Source organism: Bufo gargarizans, chromosome 11, assembly GCF_014858855.1.
Source record: "Bufo gargarizans isolate SCDJY-AF-19 chromosome 11, ASM1485885v1, whole genome shotgun sequence".
NCBI lineage: Eukaryota > Metazoa > Chordata > Amphibia > Anura > Bufonidae > Bufo > Bufo gargarizans.
In genome coordinates this window covers 5,336,990-5,353,313 of record NC_058090.1, presented here as the reverse complement: position 1 = coordinate 5,353,313, position 16,324 = coordinate 5,336,990, and the positions used below count along the sequence as shown (strand labels likewise).

Genomic DNA, 16,324 nt, shown 5'->3' with positions numbered 1-16,324 from the left:
CATCAATACTTGCCCGCCTAGCGGAGGAAGCGGCAGATGTCTCCTCCACATCTTGGCTGGCCAGTAGCTGCGGACTGTCCTCTAGTAGGTCGTCCTCGCTGTATAGTGGAGCTGAGCCCACAGCATATAATACTTCTCTGGCTGAGGGAACAGCAAAGGACAGAGGCAGGTTGAGGAGAGGTGAGGGCACAGGGCCTGCTCCCGGGCGATGCCAACTAAGGGTTGTGTCTGACGAAGCCACCAACTCTTGGCTGGGGGTGTCTGATGTCACTTGGGACGAAGTGGAAGATCGAGTCAACCATTCAAGAACCGCTGGGTTGCTGGTGAAGACACGACCGCTAGATGACCCGGGAGCTCAGGCCTCTCGCTGCGACTCCTGCTGCCACGGCCCCTTACTCTGCTGCGACCTCTGCCTGCGCCAGAAACATTTAGGCCTCTGCCACTCCCCTGTGCAGGGCCGGGCAGTTCTCTGTCTGACATACTGTTAGATCAAATAAATAAATAAAAAGGAAATTAAAACACTCCAAAAAAGGCTGTAATTTTCTCACTTCACCCCACAACGGCTAATAAGCCCTTTTTTCCCACTAATACAAGGCAAAAAATGCTTTCGAACATATAACTTCACCACTGAACGGCAAATGTATTTTTTATTTTTGTGACAAATACACGCCAAAAAGGCCTGTAATTGTCTCAATTCACCACACAACGGCTAATATGCCCTTTTTTCCACTAATACAAGCCAAACATGCTTTAGAACATATAACTGCACCGCACAAGGGCAAATAAGACGTAGAAATATTGCCCTGCAATAACCCCTGTTAATGCCTGTATCACACAGCACTTACACCCCAATAAGAACGGTTTGCTGGAATTACAGAGCTGTATACTGGCAATCTGGATCCGCAGTCGGTGCAGCAAGGTGTAATAGGATTGTTCCTGTTCCCCAGGCTGTAACCTCCCCGACTGAACCCTGTTCTGCTTCAATACTGTGGAATGATTCCTCCCTATCCTTTCCCTGAACTTCTAATTCAGCAAAATAAAAGTTTTAAAGTCTTTCCTCGCACTGTCCCTAGCGCCTGCTGACGTCTCTCCCTGCACTAAGTACGCTGGAAAATGGCTGAATCCAAGATGGCTGAGGCTATTTAATGGGCTGTGACATCACTGGGCTGGCTGCTGATTGGCTGCATGCATGGCATTATGGGTGATCCCGCCTTCCCAGAGTTCCTTGCTCCATTTCCAAACACGTGCAGCAGCCATTTTAGGAAAAAATTTGATTCCTTACCACGAAGCGTGAGGAAATTCGGATTCAGTGCGAATCTAATTTTTCCTGAAATCTGGATTGAATTCCACTTCGTCATCTTCGATTCGCTCTTCTCTAGTCACTAAGAACAAATCCATCACGTGAGATTTAAAATGTACCATGGGAACTGCATTGCCTTAAGCTCATGGAGCATGATATATATTCGCACCACTGAGTATGAAGTCGAGATTACTGTATTCAGTAAAGAAACACAAAGGAGGAAAATAAGGAGCTCCTCTTATTTGATTCATGGGATGTCTGTTGCTGACGGTCTAGACTGCTCAGGATGAAGGCTGCAAGATCAACATAATCATCCCCTGCTGCTGTAGGCATTCCAGTGAACTGATCGACTATAAGTTGTTCTAGTTCATTATACCGCGCCCATCACAATCAGACTATTCCACATTAGGATAATTAAATGAGCAGACAAGTCACTGCCGTCCACAAAATCAATATATACCCCTCCGGCTTCAGTGAAAATCCTGCTGATCTCTGTCCCAAAATATTATCTACTATAATCTTTAGGTGGTAACCTCCAACATATCTCTATTCACCTCCTCTTTTCATAATATTGTACTTATCAAAAGCAGCCTTGTACTAAGTGTGATGTGAATAGAGCGGTCACTTCCTCCCACAAGGTCAGCACACTCCTTTTCTCGTGCTGCTTCTGTCATGATCAGTTGAGTGCTCCTCTTTTTTTTTTCTGTACAAGTTTATGGGGGTGACCATCTTGCCTGAACTATTGGCATCTGCATTTAGAGATTTGCTTTACAGAAGCCATATGGACCATAGAAACCTGTAGTTTGGAGCTGACTTTATTGACATATCAGAGAGTGTTGTGGGCATGCTCTGTGAACTGTGCAGAGGTCATTGTGCAGGGAGGGGGGAGAGTTGAGCTGGGGCATTGCCTATTGTAAATGATTAATCCAGTGTTATCTCCAAAACTGCAGGTCTTGTGAGGTGTTCCCAGTATGTAGTGGTTAAAGTGGCCGAAGAAAAACTGGTTGCAGGTTCATGGGCACTCAAGACTCACCCATGAGCATGGGCTAGCCCAGCTGGTCTGATCCCTACAGCACTACTGTAAAGCAAACTGCCATAAAATTACTTGCTGGACATATTTAGAGTTGAGATGAGCAAATTGATTCTACTTATTCAGAATTCATCCCAAATTTCACAAAAAATTCTGATTCTACCAAACTTCTCGTGATTTGTTGTGGGTGAATCACACAGAGAGAAAGACCGACACATAATATATCTCAGAATTTTTCTTCCACAAGGAAAAAGTACTCAATTTCCCAGTGTACAAGCCAGTTCTCCCTCCAAAAGGACAAGAATACTAAGTGTCTCAAAAGAATATTGCCCCAGTTAGCTAAGTGGCCTTGGGGGTGCTCTTTCTCATTAGGGAGACCACTTAGTATGCATGAAGAGTATTGCAGCCCAGCCAAAACTGCTTAGCATTTTTGGGAAACATATATAAAAATTAGCATATCTTAAATGTACTGGAATCAGATAGGCTTAGTGTTCTTTTCTTTTTGTAAGGAAAGCTAATTTAATTATCTTTCCCAGAAACCCAGATGTTTGCAAATTATCTTTCCTGCAAAAACAAAACAAAACACTAAGCCTATCTAATGCCAGAAGAATTAAGATATTTTAATTTACATATAGGTTTCCCTAGAAAGAAAGAGAAGATGCCATTGGATAAAAATGAATGTGTCGGTGCCGAGTACTTACAAGGGCTGATCGCTGTAAATTAGACTTTGTTTGTTTCTCTGCAAAAAATAAAGTCTAATTTACAGGAATCATCCTTGTGGGTATTCAGCAGTGCCGCATCCATTTTCATTCACTTGCATCTCCTCTGTACTGACACAGGCCATTCCCAGACCTGGAAGGAAGGCGTGCAGCGGTAGACTGTTATTGTTTAATGCCTGGCGGGGTGTTAGACTCTCAGCGCAACATCCTAAGGTGAGCAGCTTATTATCTCTTATCCTTTAATGATTTTCTGTAATCCTACACATGATGCACTTCTTTCTTTATGTCCTGAAAAAGAGAGAACAGCATAGACAACAATACTCTTCATGCATACTAAGTGGTCTTCCTAATGAGAAAGTACATCCTCCAAGAGCACCCGCCAAGGCCACTCAGCTAACCAGGGCAATTTTATCTTGAGACACTCTGTTCTGGTCCTTTACGGGTGGTTCTCTCTCTATTTTCGTCTAGGACTTATATGTTTCTCTAGTTTGTGAGAGATAAAATATGAGTCCTAGCAGATCAATGTGGAGCATATTTGATTTGGGTAAAATGGAATTTTGTGAAAAATGGAATAATTGTGGACTAATTTGAAGAACTGTGCTCTACTTGAGAAGTCTTACAGAGTCTGCGCTTCAACAGGTCAATAGCGGTTTTGGCAAGACAAAGGTTTTATGCCATGACTAAGGATAAATGTGTCTGTCCTAAAAGTGTAGGTCATGATGTACTACTTGGATGTTATGCTTTTAATGTGATCTAATAAATCACATGCGGCTGGATTTCCTTTGTTTGGTACGAGGGTTTTATGGCAGATCAGTGTATATTTGAAAGGGGTTAGTCATCGATGTATCGCACTATACAGAAGGGGCAATGTACAGAAGTGATGGTTCGCTCCATTGTGGGGTTTTACTCTTGTCTGGTGATATCTAAGAGGGACGAGATCTTTATTTTTATTCTAGCTTTGACAGGACAAAGCTTTCCTCTATAACATCAATTTTTTCTGCACGGTCTACAACAATGCGTCCCGGTACGAGAGCTCGACGCTCAGCATTGGCCACCTGTACATAATAACAACTGATGCGATGTGGTCATGAATTTTTGATGTGTCCCCAGCAGACATTTTATGCCATTTTGCATGCTCTATTTGGCTGATATTCTATTAAGAGATCAGTACAATGCAGAACAGGAGAAAAGCTCAAATAGCTGACCAAGGAGATATCGACTCTGCTTGCTGCACTGGGGTTGGGGGTGCACATCAAGGCCGGGGTCACACACTCTGGTGGTGGAGCATCGGAGGGTTCACCACTACATAGCTGAAAATACAGCAAAGGTCACAGTCACACCTGGGACCTGGTGTCTGCAGGGGCCCAAAGGCTCCTCTGACACATATGAATACACCTTTATTATAAATGACATGCGGTAGGTGGTCGGCCCATTACATATTTTGCATTGAAGCACAATAGCTTGAAGCTAAGTCCCCCCACTTCTACCTCTTTTGAACACTTATCTGTAGCAGCGACAGTCACCTGAAGCTTCTTTCTTGTCTCATTCTTAAAGGGGGTTTCCAAGACATTCTAACTGATGACCTATCCTCAGGATAGGTCATCAGTATCTGATCGCGGAGGTCCGACACACGGGACCTCCGTCGATTAGCTGTTTGAGGAGGCAGTGGCCTTCTCTCGGCTTTTCCTAGGCCAGCGGCGACACCAATTCTAGGATGAGCGGTACCAATTGCTAGGATGAGCGGTACGCTAATCCTAGCAATTACAGAGCATATACCCAGAAGCTCATTGCCTGCCTAGTGTTCTGCAGAGAGGCTTTAGAGATAGACAGAGGGAAGTAGTACTACAACCTCCATCATTGCTGCTGTCCTCACGTTGCCAGAGCTTCTATACTCTCTTCCTCCATTTTCCCCTCCTGGGCTCGCTGCAAATGCACAATATTAGGTTCTTTAGACCGAGGTGGAAATATTGGGACAAACTGTAGTTGTGCCAAATTGTGCCACATTTTAGATTGATTCTGGTCATGGACACATTAGTAAATCTGGGCCGTTATACATGAAAATGTTTCTTCAACACAGCTCCATGGTTTATTTGCAGTACCACGATTAACCATGGTGTTTGCTGCTGAGAAAAAAACATGTCAAATGTCAGAGAGAAAAGAGAAATTCATGGATATGTAAAAAAAAAAAAAAGTTATACTCATATATTAACCCCTTTTCCGGATCTCCACCCTACATGTATGGTGGAAGTCCAGTCTTTAAACAGTAAACACCTGGGGCTAATGTCTGCGATTGGCAATAATGCCGATCAGAGACATATGACCCCTCAGATGCCATTGTCAAATGTGAACACAGCATATAATAGCTGGAAACCTGGAAGTGCTGTGCTTCCAGGTCTGGACCAGCTTCACTACATGTCAATCAGGGGAGCAGTTCATTGGTCGTGAAAGGCCTCAGCCTGACGGAGACTACCAAGCCTTTCACAGGTATATTTCAATGTAGGCCTGCAGGGGGCAGCACTACATTGGAAAATATGGAATCTTCTATTTAGCAATGTCTTAAATCCCATGGCCAAATAGAAATGGCAATCTGATGATTACATGTTATGTCCTTGGGATCATAGAATACAAAATAAACAATAAAAAAAAAATAAGCATCATAGGCATTGCCACATCCCAAAATGCCCATGCTATTAAAATATAAAAAATATTTATCCCATAAAGACGAATGGTGTAAAGGGAAAAAAATAAAATCAAAACAGCCGATTCCCCAGAATATGATGCTGAAAAGAAAAAATTTTTTTTTTTTCAGTATTAAAACAAGAAAAACTATAAAAATGTGGTATTGCCGCAATCGTACTGATCCGGAGAATAAAGGGCACCAGTCAGTTTTATTGCACAGGCAACGCCATAAAAACATAACCGATAAAACTGTGGCAGTATTGTGTTTTCGTTCCAATTCTACCCCATTTGTATTTTGCTTTCCACTATATTATAGGCAATATTAAATGGTGCCATTAGAAATTGCAACTTGTCCCGCAAAAAAACAAGCCCTAATATGGCTAGGTAAATGGAAAAATTAAAAAAGTAAAATAAAAAGTTATGGCTCCACCAGGTCCAAAAGTGAAAAAGGATAACACAAAACCAGAAAATCACCCGGTAAGGAAGTGTGAACACAGATCCATGATTTATGTGCAGTACTGTGATCAACCACAGGGTTTGCTGTTCATAAAAAGCATGTCTAAGAGAAAAAAGAGCAGAAATTCAGGGACCCGTAAAAAAATATAATAATAATAATAATAATATATTAACGAAGATAAACAATGCAGCCTAGTTGGATGCATTCCTTCTCCTGACCTGTCGTTTTGGTGTCTTTTTACGCCGCCTCATCATAGATTCATAAATAAATAAGATTTTTACTTTTGCCGAGCATTTTTTTTGCTGCTGTTTCTCTGTGATTGTGTTGGTTTTACTATTTCATGTTTTTCCAAGCGATGTTTTGCCACTGGCTGAGTCCCAGTTGCAGCAGAACTTCTGAAGCATTCAGATGGCTGTAAAGAATTAATGTGATGCAGCCGCGATGGGACAACATAGGTCATTTGTAGAATTTTGTAAGTCTGCTCAGTGAAATGACTAATGTAATCGTTGGCTTTCTTTTTTATGGATTTTTAACTATTAAAACTATAGTATTATTTTCTTTACATAGATGTAATAATAATATAGGCCTAATACTTCTGTATTTGCATTTTCTGTGCCATCAAAATTTATAGGTGTCGATTATAGAGAGGGTGAAAGGGGTAAATGCTTTGGGGCGTCCACCACCTGGGGGCGCCACTACTCTCCTCTAGGATAATTCACAGCAAATATAGGTGCCTGGCGGAAACAAGTAATTAGAGCAGAAGACTGTCATATGGGCATAAGCCCTCTTGTTTAGGGAGTATGTGTCAGTATTATTTGGTCATTGTATGGCACTACTATTTAGGCAATGTAGAGGTCTGTCAGGTCATGTAGGTATCGTTGTGGCACTATTTTGTGCATTGTATGGTGGAATTAACACAATAGAGAATGTTTTGCCCAGGGACCGTCAATGTCTTTGATTTGGTCCTAAGAATATTCTGTATTTTTTGCCCTTTGAGACTTTTTCCCCCCAAAGTGAGAAAATGTAATCTTATTGGGCAAGTGCTTCCATTTTGGGGATCAGTGACTGCAGCACTTCCCGTGTGGGCTCTGTACTTACAGCGTGAGGACGTCGGTGCTCTCTGTGACCTCATGCTGTGCCCCGTCAGGTCACGGCACAGCATGGTAGGAAGAGAGCTAGATCTCAGAAGTGGTGGGGCATCCAGGAGAGGTGAATTGATTTGAATGGGCGGCTTATAAAAATTGGGGTCTGATCTGAGGTCTGAATGGGGGGGGTTATAAACATTGGGGGTCTGATCTGAGGTCTGATCGTGGGTCTTAGTAACATTGGGGGTCTGAGCTAAGGTCTGATTAAGGGCGCATTCACACAAAATGCGGATCCGTAAAAAATACAGTTGACGTCCGTGTGATGTCTGTGTTGCATCCATTTTTTGTTTTTCTTGAAGACCCATTGTAGCAATGCCTATACTTGAACACAAAAATGGACAAGAATAGGACATGTTCTATCTTTTTTGCAGGGTTGCAGAACGGAAATATAAATGCGGAGGGTACACGATCCGATCCTCCAAAAAATGGTCTGAGCTGAAGTCTAATAAAACATTTTTTTTCTCTTATTTTCCTCCTCTAAAACCTAGGTGCATCTTTATATACTTGTAGATCAATATGTAATATTTACAAACAACTGGTGTGTAGACCTGAGTCTCCATGGTTACAGACTACAACCAAACTCTGTGTAGTCTGATCCTCTAGTTCTTGCTAATTTATCATATGTTGGAAGCAGAAATTAAAGTGAATAGAATTACAGGATCAGACTACACAGGGTTTGTATATAGTCTGTAACCATGGAGACACATAGATGTGCAGAGAGACTGCATACATAAAATGTTAGGCGATTTGCAAAGTTGCTTCATTTTCTATTATATAAAGGCCTTTGAATAATTCTATTCCTCCACAAAGGTTTTGGATCATTTCATTTATATGGAAACTCCTGCCATTTCTACCCGTCTCTATCCTCCTCTGTAAAAGATACTTTTTAGAATCAATTAACCTGCCCTAACCTTTTGACTAATGGATTGAGTGAGCGTTACTGTTGAATTTTTATGTTGTCTTTACTGCATTAATGGATGCCTTCACGTTTACTCTCACTTATACAGAGTTTTCATGTTTGGGGGAGTTGTGTTGCAGGGTTAGGCTCTGGATGCTTCAGTCGTCCAGTACAATGTCGAATCGGTCACTAGAAAAAATCTCCATGGAAGTCCATGAAGTGGAATTCCATCCAAATTTCAGGGAAAATGTGATTCGCCACAAAGCCGAACTTCCTCATACTTTGCGGTAAAAAAAAAAAAAATTCCCCTGAATGTCGGTAAATTAAAAAAAAATCATACTCACTTCATCCGCTCCCTGTCATTGCACCCTCTACTTACAAAGAAATGCGCTTCGTGAGAAATTAACTCGTCACAATGCAAATTTTTTTCAAAAATTTGGTGAAACAGCTGAATTTAATTTTCCAATACTTCTCTCCTCACTAGATGTCATATTACAGATCCGTTCCACAAGGTTCAGTATTACAGTTGTTTTTGGAAGTCCTTTAAGGGGGTTTCCAGAATTTTAATATTGTTGACCCCCTATCATCATTTACCCAGGCACAGCGCCATGTAGACAGTAGTGGCTGTGTATGGAACTGCAGCTCAATCCCATTGACATGAATGCGCTGGCGCTGCACCCTGAAGAAGATCTCTGTCTGAAATATCACATACGGAAGATCTAAATAAAAGCACATCAAATGGTTCCTTAACTGCAAATAAGTCTATTGTGCACTTGCTGTGGTCTGAACAGTCATAGCCACAAGAAAACTATTGTATAAATATACCAAAAACTGCCCCCCCCCCCCAGTCAAAAAGAGCATGGTGACACTGGTAGACGGGAGATTGTGTCTACCACTAAAGCTCATAGAACTCTACTATTTCTGTCTGTTCCTGACCTCAGGTTTAGAGAAAATGCCAGCCTCGTAAAGGCCAGCGCTATTTATGGTAATATTCTCTGAAAGGGCAACGCAGATACCGAACGAGATCTTCCGAAACTGCTCTGTACCTAATGAGAAATATCCACGTCTGCAATAAAGACCAGACATCACTGCGCTCGCATTCCTTGCCTGCATGAGGATAGTAACGCAGAACACGTCTCGTCTCAAAAAATGCTAATTTCCTTTATGATAGTTTATTCTTGGGTTACCTAAACAGAAAGAAAACAGGAGCAAAAATAGTTTTTACATTTTTTTAAAAATGGTGAATGGGGGAAAAATGTATGATGGAATAAGTCGCTGTAATGTAATGTCAGTGGAGGCTGTAAACTTATCATGGAATCAAGTATAGAGACCTAAAAAATCTAAAATTACTATGTAATCAGATACAAGTCACATATACCTGTACTGGAACGTGCCTTGTATGTGTTTCATCTTTCTAGGAAAGAAATATCATACAATTTACTCGAAAATTTTAAGAAATCATACGCGGGTTGTCAGAATGATAAAAAAAAAATGCAAAAAAAGTGATACCTCGCCCGCTGCTCCCGTTCCTTCACTTCCTGCTGGGTCTACCCCCTTGTTCCTTATCAAAACACACAGGAAGTGGCTGCTCAGCCAATCACTGGATTCAGCAGGGACTCATCTAAGTCAGTGATTGGCTGAGCGGCCATTTCCTGTGTCTCCAGAGGGACCAGGAAGTGGAAACCACCGGGGACCCAGGAGGCGATAGAACGGGAGCAGCAGAAGCGGGGCGTGTATTATTTCTATTTTTTATACCGTTCTAACTAAAGATGATGGAATCTCTCAAAATTCCATTGAGGTTCAATTCGGCCAATTTTATTCAGGTCTGAATCGATTCTACCTGAATTGAAAGTTCTCCAGTTGGACAGAAAATTTGGGCATGTGTCTCTAGTCTTAAATGTGTCTAATTCGAATCAGCAAATTTTTTTTAGGTCGTATTTGCAACTTGATTTTACACAAAATTTTGATCAAATTCAATTTGCTTAGAATTAATTCACTCATCTCAATTCTGACCCTTTTTAAAAAAAAAAAAAAAAAAAAAAAAACATTTTACTGGACAGGACACCCTTTAAAACTTTAGGCTATTTGTTTTTATTTTTTTATTTTAATTTACGCAGTGTAAAAATCTCAAAAAATATATAAAGGGTTTCCTAAGAGAAGAATACGGCACAAACTAAAGCAACCATTACTTCCCTGTACGGCCAAGTTCACACTTCAGTTATTTGGTTAGACTAGGTTCACATCACCGATTAGCTTTCCGTTCTTCTGGTCAGAAAAAAAAAAACTGGAAAAAAAAACGATCCTGTTGCATCAGTTGTCATCCGTTTGAGCCATTTCCATCTGAGATACGATTTTTTTTTTTTTTACCAAATCATTTTTTATTCAAATTTTCCAAGAACAAACAGAAAAAAAAAACATTTCAAACAAAATCCTGCATGCAGTACTTAAAAAAACGTATCTCAGACAGAAATAGTTCAAATGGATGACAACGGATGCAACAAGATCTGTGTTTTATTCTCTTCTTCTGACGGATCAGAAGAACGGAAAGCTAAACGGTGAACTCAGCCTTCGGGCTGTTGCCCGGGGCACCGGCCATGTGCACCCCGCATCACCGTTGTGAACCCATTCACTTGTGTTCTATTTTATTGCAGTGCGGACGGATCACGGACCCATTTAAAGTTGAATGGGTCTGGATCCGTCTGCGGAATATGCACGGATGTTGCCCTTGCACTGGGGAACGGTCGACCAACACCCGTGTGCATGGGGCCCTGAGGCGCATTCACACGACCATATCTTTTTCCTGTGTCCATTCCGATTTTTTTGCGACCCATATGTGGAACCATTCACTTCAATGGGTCTGCAATAAAACGGAAATTACTGTGTGCATTCCATTGGCTGCTCCACAAAAAAGATAGAACATGTCCTTTTCTGGTCCATTTTGTGGACAAGGATAGACACTGATACAAAGGATCTGCAAAAAAAATAAAAATACGATGCAATACGGATGTCACACAGCGCCAAAACCGGGTGCGGGTCAAAAACACAGAAGAGGTGCAGATCTTTCCATTATACCTGATCTCTGTGGAGGCTTCACTTCTGGTTCTGGCTTATAATAACTGATGGAAATAAGTGACCAAATAACTGAAGTGTGAACTAAGCCTTAAATCCCCCTCCGCTCCAGCGCAGTGCCGTCACTCCAGTGGTCCCGATGACGTGACCTACAATTCAGGTGAACGCTATAGCGGGGCTGGACTTAGCGATTAAGTAATGGTTATTTTATTCTACTTTCTGCTGTTTTCTGCTTATAGGGAAATTAAAATCCCCGACAGCCCCTTTACTTTATTATATCTGCGATCATGTGATGCTTTATGTTATTTCACATCTTTATAAATCTTTTCTGCACTTTTTGTGATCACATATATGCGGCGGCCGGTTACATGTTATCGGCTTGTGTGCGGTCCGTGAGCGTGAAATAGTTATACAGCAGCAGCACCTGCTGGGAGAGACAGGACCGGAGCAGCTACACGAGGCGCCTGCCAAGAAACTCCTGTGCTGATTATATACATGAAGACTCCTCGGCACGAAACCTTCGCTCGAGCACCAGCTGATTTTCCAGTCACTGACCCATCACTTTTTGTACATAACAAATGCTTAAGGCAAAAGTCTAATAATAACTTAGCGGCTCCATTCAGAAAACACATATATTACATTTTTTTTTTTCCTTTTAAATTAAACTGTTGTCCAAAGCTTTAGGATTCCATTAAAAAAATCACATAAAATGTTAAATAGCTGCTCGTCAATGATCTCAATGATTCAAGGTGCAAATTAATATAATAAATATATAATATTTATATTTTATAGTAATATAAAAAAATTCATATAGTTAATTTAAAAAATAATATATGGTTAAAATCATATTGTAAGTACCTGGTATCAAGTCTGTCTATTATTTCATTGGATACTTTTCTTTTAGAGAAAATATTATACATTTTTAAAACATTTTTATAACATGGGCAATGTGAATGGGGGTCATAGACTGGTGGACAGCGGCTGCCCAGAGAATAAGGCCTCATGCACACAGCCGTTTTGCGACCTGCAAACAGCGGATCCGCAATATGCGGGCACCGGCCGTGTGCTCCCCGCATCACAGATGCGGACACAGATGCGGTGCAAAACGGAGGCACGGAACCCCACGGAAGCACTACAGCGCAGATGCATTTGGTTTTGGTTAATACTAGCCTTCACTTTAACTAGTCCTCTAATTAACCAAATGCTGTGGGTTCCCAATGGACATAGGTCCTCTGGTTCTGCTCTAAACCCCAAAGGGTCAATCCACCCCTGGAAGATAGACATGTTCTACAATATTACATTGTAGATTCATAGGCAGAGCAGTTCCCTGGCCCCGGTTTTAGATTATAGGTTACTGCTACATCTACAAGTACGATTTTTTTCTTTACATTTTTCCTTATTTTTTTTACATTTTGTGCTTTCCGTTTCGATGCACAGTTCCGTCCAGTATTCAAAGGAACAAGCCAAAGAACAAGGCATTGCCCCAGAGAACAGGTTCCATGTGTTGCCTCCATACAATATGTACAATGTGAAGTATTCTTGTTTATACGTTGACTTCATATTTTTATTTTTTTCTCTTTTAGTTCCACCAAATCTCACAGTTCCAAAAGGCAAGTCCCCGATGGTGGCCAGAGAAGGAGATACCATCGAACTGCAGTGCCAAGTGTCTGGGAAGCCCAAGCCCATTATCATGTGGTCCAGAGCGGACAAAGAAGTGCCAATGCCGGATGGATCCATGCAGATGGAGAGCTATGATGGAATATTAAGGATAGTCAATGTCTCCCGAGATATGACGGGAACCTACAGGTGTCAGACAAGTCAATACAATGGATTTAATGTCAAGCCCAGAGAAGCTTTGGTTCAGCTGATTGTACAATGTGAGTACAAAGGGTCACGACCGAGATTATTTTTTTACTAGGTTTACATTGCTGTGAAGAAATAACTGTCAACTCTGATTAGGTAAAAAGTGATACATCCCTGAAGTAAAGGGGAAAAAGTTACGATCCGGCGTATAAAACCTTCAGCAATGATGTTTTTTATGAACTAGATTAGAATTTATCTTTTACGTGTTACTTGTTGTGTCTGGTTCTAGTGAGCATGTTCCTCATTGATTTACCCAAAACTGTAGTCGGGGAGGCTCTTGTGGGTCCAGTAATGAGTCCAAAGGTCAAAGCAGACCGGCAGGTATGGCCGACGTCTATCTAATGTACATGGCCAGAGTTCACAGTAATACTGAATGCATTTGTGTAGGTGGGTATCAACTGTTTATCACTGGAGAATTAACCTACTTAAAACGTAACTTTTATATTAGGTATTTTCTAAAATAAGTCCCACGAATAGATAAATGTTGTAGATGACTGCAATTACTTATCTGGCAAATAAACAGGCATTTATCGGCACATGGCACCGCAATCACCATATAATAATGTATCTTTCAACACTGAATTTTTGTAACCACTCACGGTTTGATGTACATTTCCTTCAGGCTGATGTGGTGGATCTGGGTCTTAGGCCGGAGGGACGTGTTTGATGAAAATTCCTTTTGGATCCGTGGACCTTAGTTGTAGATTCGTCTGCTGTAAATAGGATCCAAAGGTTTAGGCAATATTTTTACCCCTTTTCTAAGAAGAAGATAGGAAAAAAAGGGGGGGGGGGAGATATATCCCTGTTAGTTCTATTAGGTCTTGCCTAAAACCGGAGAGGTTTCCCGCCCAAATGCAGAAGAATCACCCATTGGGGCATTTTCCCTTCAATTTTGTCTTCAGCAAGTGAAATACTCAATCGGATCCAGGTCCGGGGATTGACTCGGCCATTGCAGAACATTCCACTTCTTTCCCTTACACCCTTTGGTTGCTTTTGCAGTATGCTTCGGGTCGTTGTCCATCTGCACTGTGAAGCGCTGTCCAATGAGTTCTGAAGCATTTGGCTGAATATGAGCAGATAATATTGCCCGAAACCCTTCAGAGTCCATCCTGCTGCTTTTGTCAGCAGTCACATCATCAATAAACACAAGAGAAGCAGTTCCATTGGCCGCCATACATGCCCACGCCATGACACTACCACCACCATGCTTCACTGATGAGGTGGTATGCTTAGGACCATGAGCAGCTCCTTCCCTTCTCCATACTCTTCTCTTCCCATCACTCTGGTACAAGTTGGTCTTGGTCTTATCTGTCCATAGGATGTTGTTCCAGAACTGTGAAGGCTTTTTTAGATGTCGTTTGGCAAACTCTAATCTGGCCTTCCTGTTTTTGAGGCTCACCAATGGTTTCCATCTTGTAGTGAACCCTCTGTAGTCACTCTGGTGAAGTCTTCTCCTGATTGTTGACTTTGACACACATACACCTACCTCCTGGAGAGTGTCCTTGATATGGCCAACTGTTGTGAAGGGTGTTTTCTTCACCAGGGAAATAATTCTTCAGTCATCCAACACAGTTGTTTTCCGTGGTCTTCAGGGTCTTCTGGTGTTGCTGAGCTCACCGGTGCGTTCCTTCTTTTTAAGAATGTTCCAGTTGTTTTGGCCAGGCCTGATGTTTTTGCTATCTCTCTGATGGGTTTGTTGTGGTTTTTCAGCCTAATGATGGCTTCACTGATGGTGACAGCTCTTTGGATCTCATCTTGAGAGTTGACAGCAACAGATTCCAAATGCAGATAGCAGACTGGAGATGACCTCTGGACCTTTTATCTGCTCATTGTAATTGGGATAATGAGGGAATAACACACACCGGCCATGGGACAGCCGAGAAGACAATTGTCCCATTACTTCTGGTCCCTTAACAAGTGGGAGGCACATATGCAAACTGCTGTAATTCCTGCACCGTTCACCTGATCTGAATGTAAATCCCCTCAAATTACAGCTGACAGTCTGCAGGTAAAGCTGACAGTCTGCAGGTAAAGCTGACAGTCTGCAGGTAAAGCACATATTGTCCTGTTTCATTTCAGATCCATTGTGGTGGTGTATAGAGCCAAAACTGTTAGAACTGTGTCCATGTCCCAATATTTATGGACCTGACTGTATTCGGCGCCTGCGTGGTTCATTTGAATAAGATTCTATGTAACTCCCTGGCGATTGCGCACAGGGAGTTTTTTGTCCACCCAAAATGATGTTCGGTGGCCACTTTTGATAATGGTGAACTTACTGAATAATCACTGGGTTATAATCTATAGTTTATAGTTCATAAACCATGTTGAAGTCAATTTAATGATTATAGATATATTTAAAAAAAACACCTGAAGCCAAAAATATTGTCAGGGTAGATTATACTATATTAGGGTATATTAGAATGGGATCAGCGGTCATTTAAATGGAGAACCAGGTGATTAGAGAGATATGGGCTATTAGTTTCTAAAAATCAAGATACGCCCTATCTGGATACCCTTCTTCACCTATGACTTGATTAATATTGTTTGACCTTTTTCGGTCTGATACATTTACTTTCTGACAGGTCTAGATGTAATTTATACATAATGTCCATTACTCACAGGTATATGGATACAGCGAACAATCATATAAAACATCCAAAAGATAACACCTCATTGAGGCCTAGTGGGCTCCCCGTTTTTGGTCTGTGAGTCCACTCTGCCTCCTTTTGGTGAGGGACGTACAACTTCAATTTCACAGAACCTCAATGATTTTTCATTTCCTTCATGGAAGTGCTGTATATGTCTGGAGATAGTTGTGTCTCTTTTATGTCTTATATCTCCTAAATGATCCCCAATCCTTCTTCTTAGCTCCCTTTTAGTTTTTCCCACATACTGGAGTCTGCACGTGCATGTACACAAGTACACGACTATTTTTTTACTTTTCGCATCTTCCTTTGTTCTTCTACAGTTCTAGCTTTTTAGCAAACAATGGCTTGAAGAATGACTCTCTTTAACTCCCTACAGCATAATTAGCGAACAGTAACCTATCTGAAAGTTCGTGCTTAGATCGTTCCATGTCTCTACCTATGTCACAGTCAATTAGCACCAAGAGATTATTTTTCTGCCACACTGATATTTGCTGCATCAGCGCCGTTCACTAAACA

At 41.4% G+C, this 16,324-nt stretch overlaps 1 protein-coding gene across 2 annotated transcripts in view; it reads left to right on the top strand.

The window, feature by feature from the left end:
* Positions 1-16,324, top strand: part of MDGA2 (MAM domain containing glycosylphosphatidylinositol anchor 2) — a 431,166-nt gene that overhangs the window by 336,006 nt on the left and 78,836 nt on the right. For both annotated transcript variants that reach the window (XM_044272149.1, XM_044272148.1), the window contains exon 8: positions 12,881-13,174. In XM_044272149.1, coding sequence (XP_044128084.1) covers positions 12,881-13,174 — 294 coding nt within the window. The remainder of the gene's footprint in view (positions 1-12,880; positions 13,175-16,324) is intronic.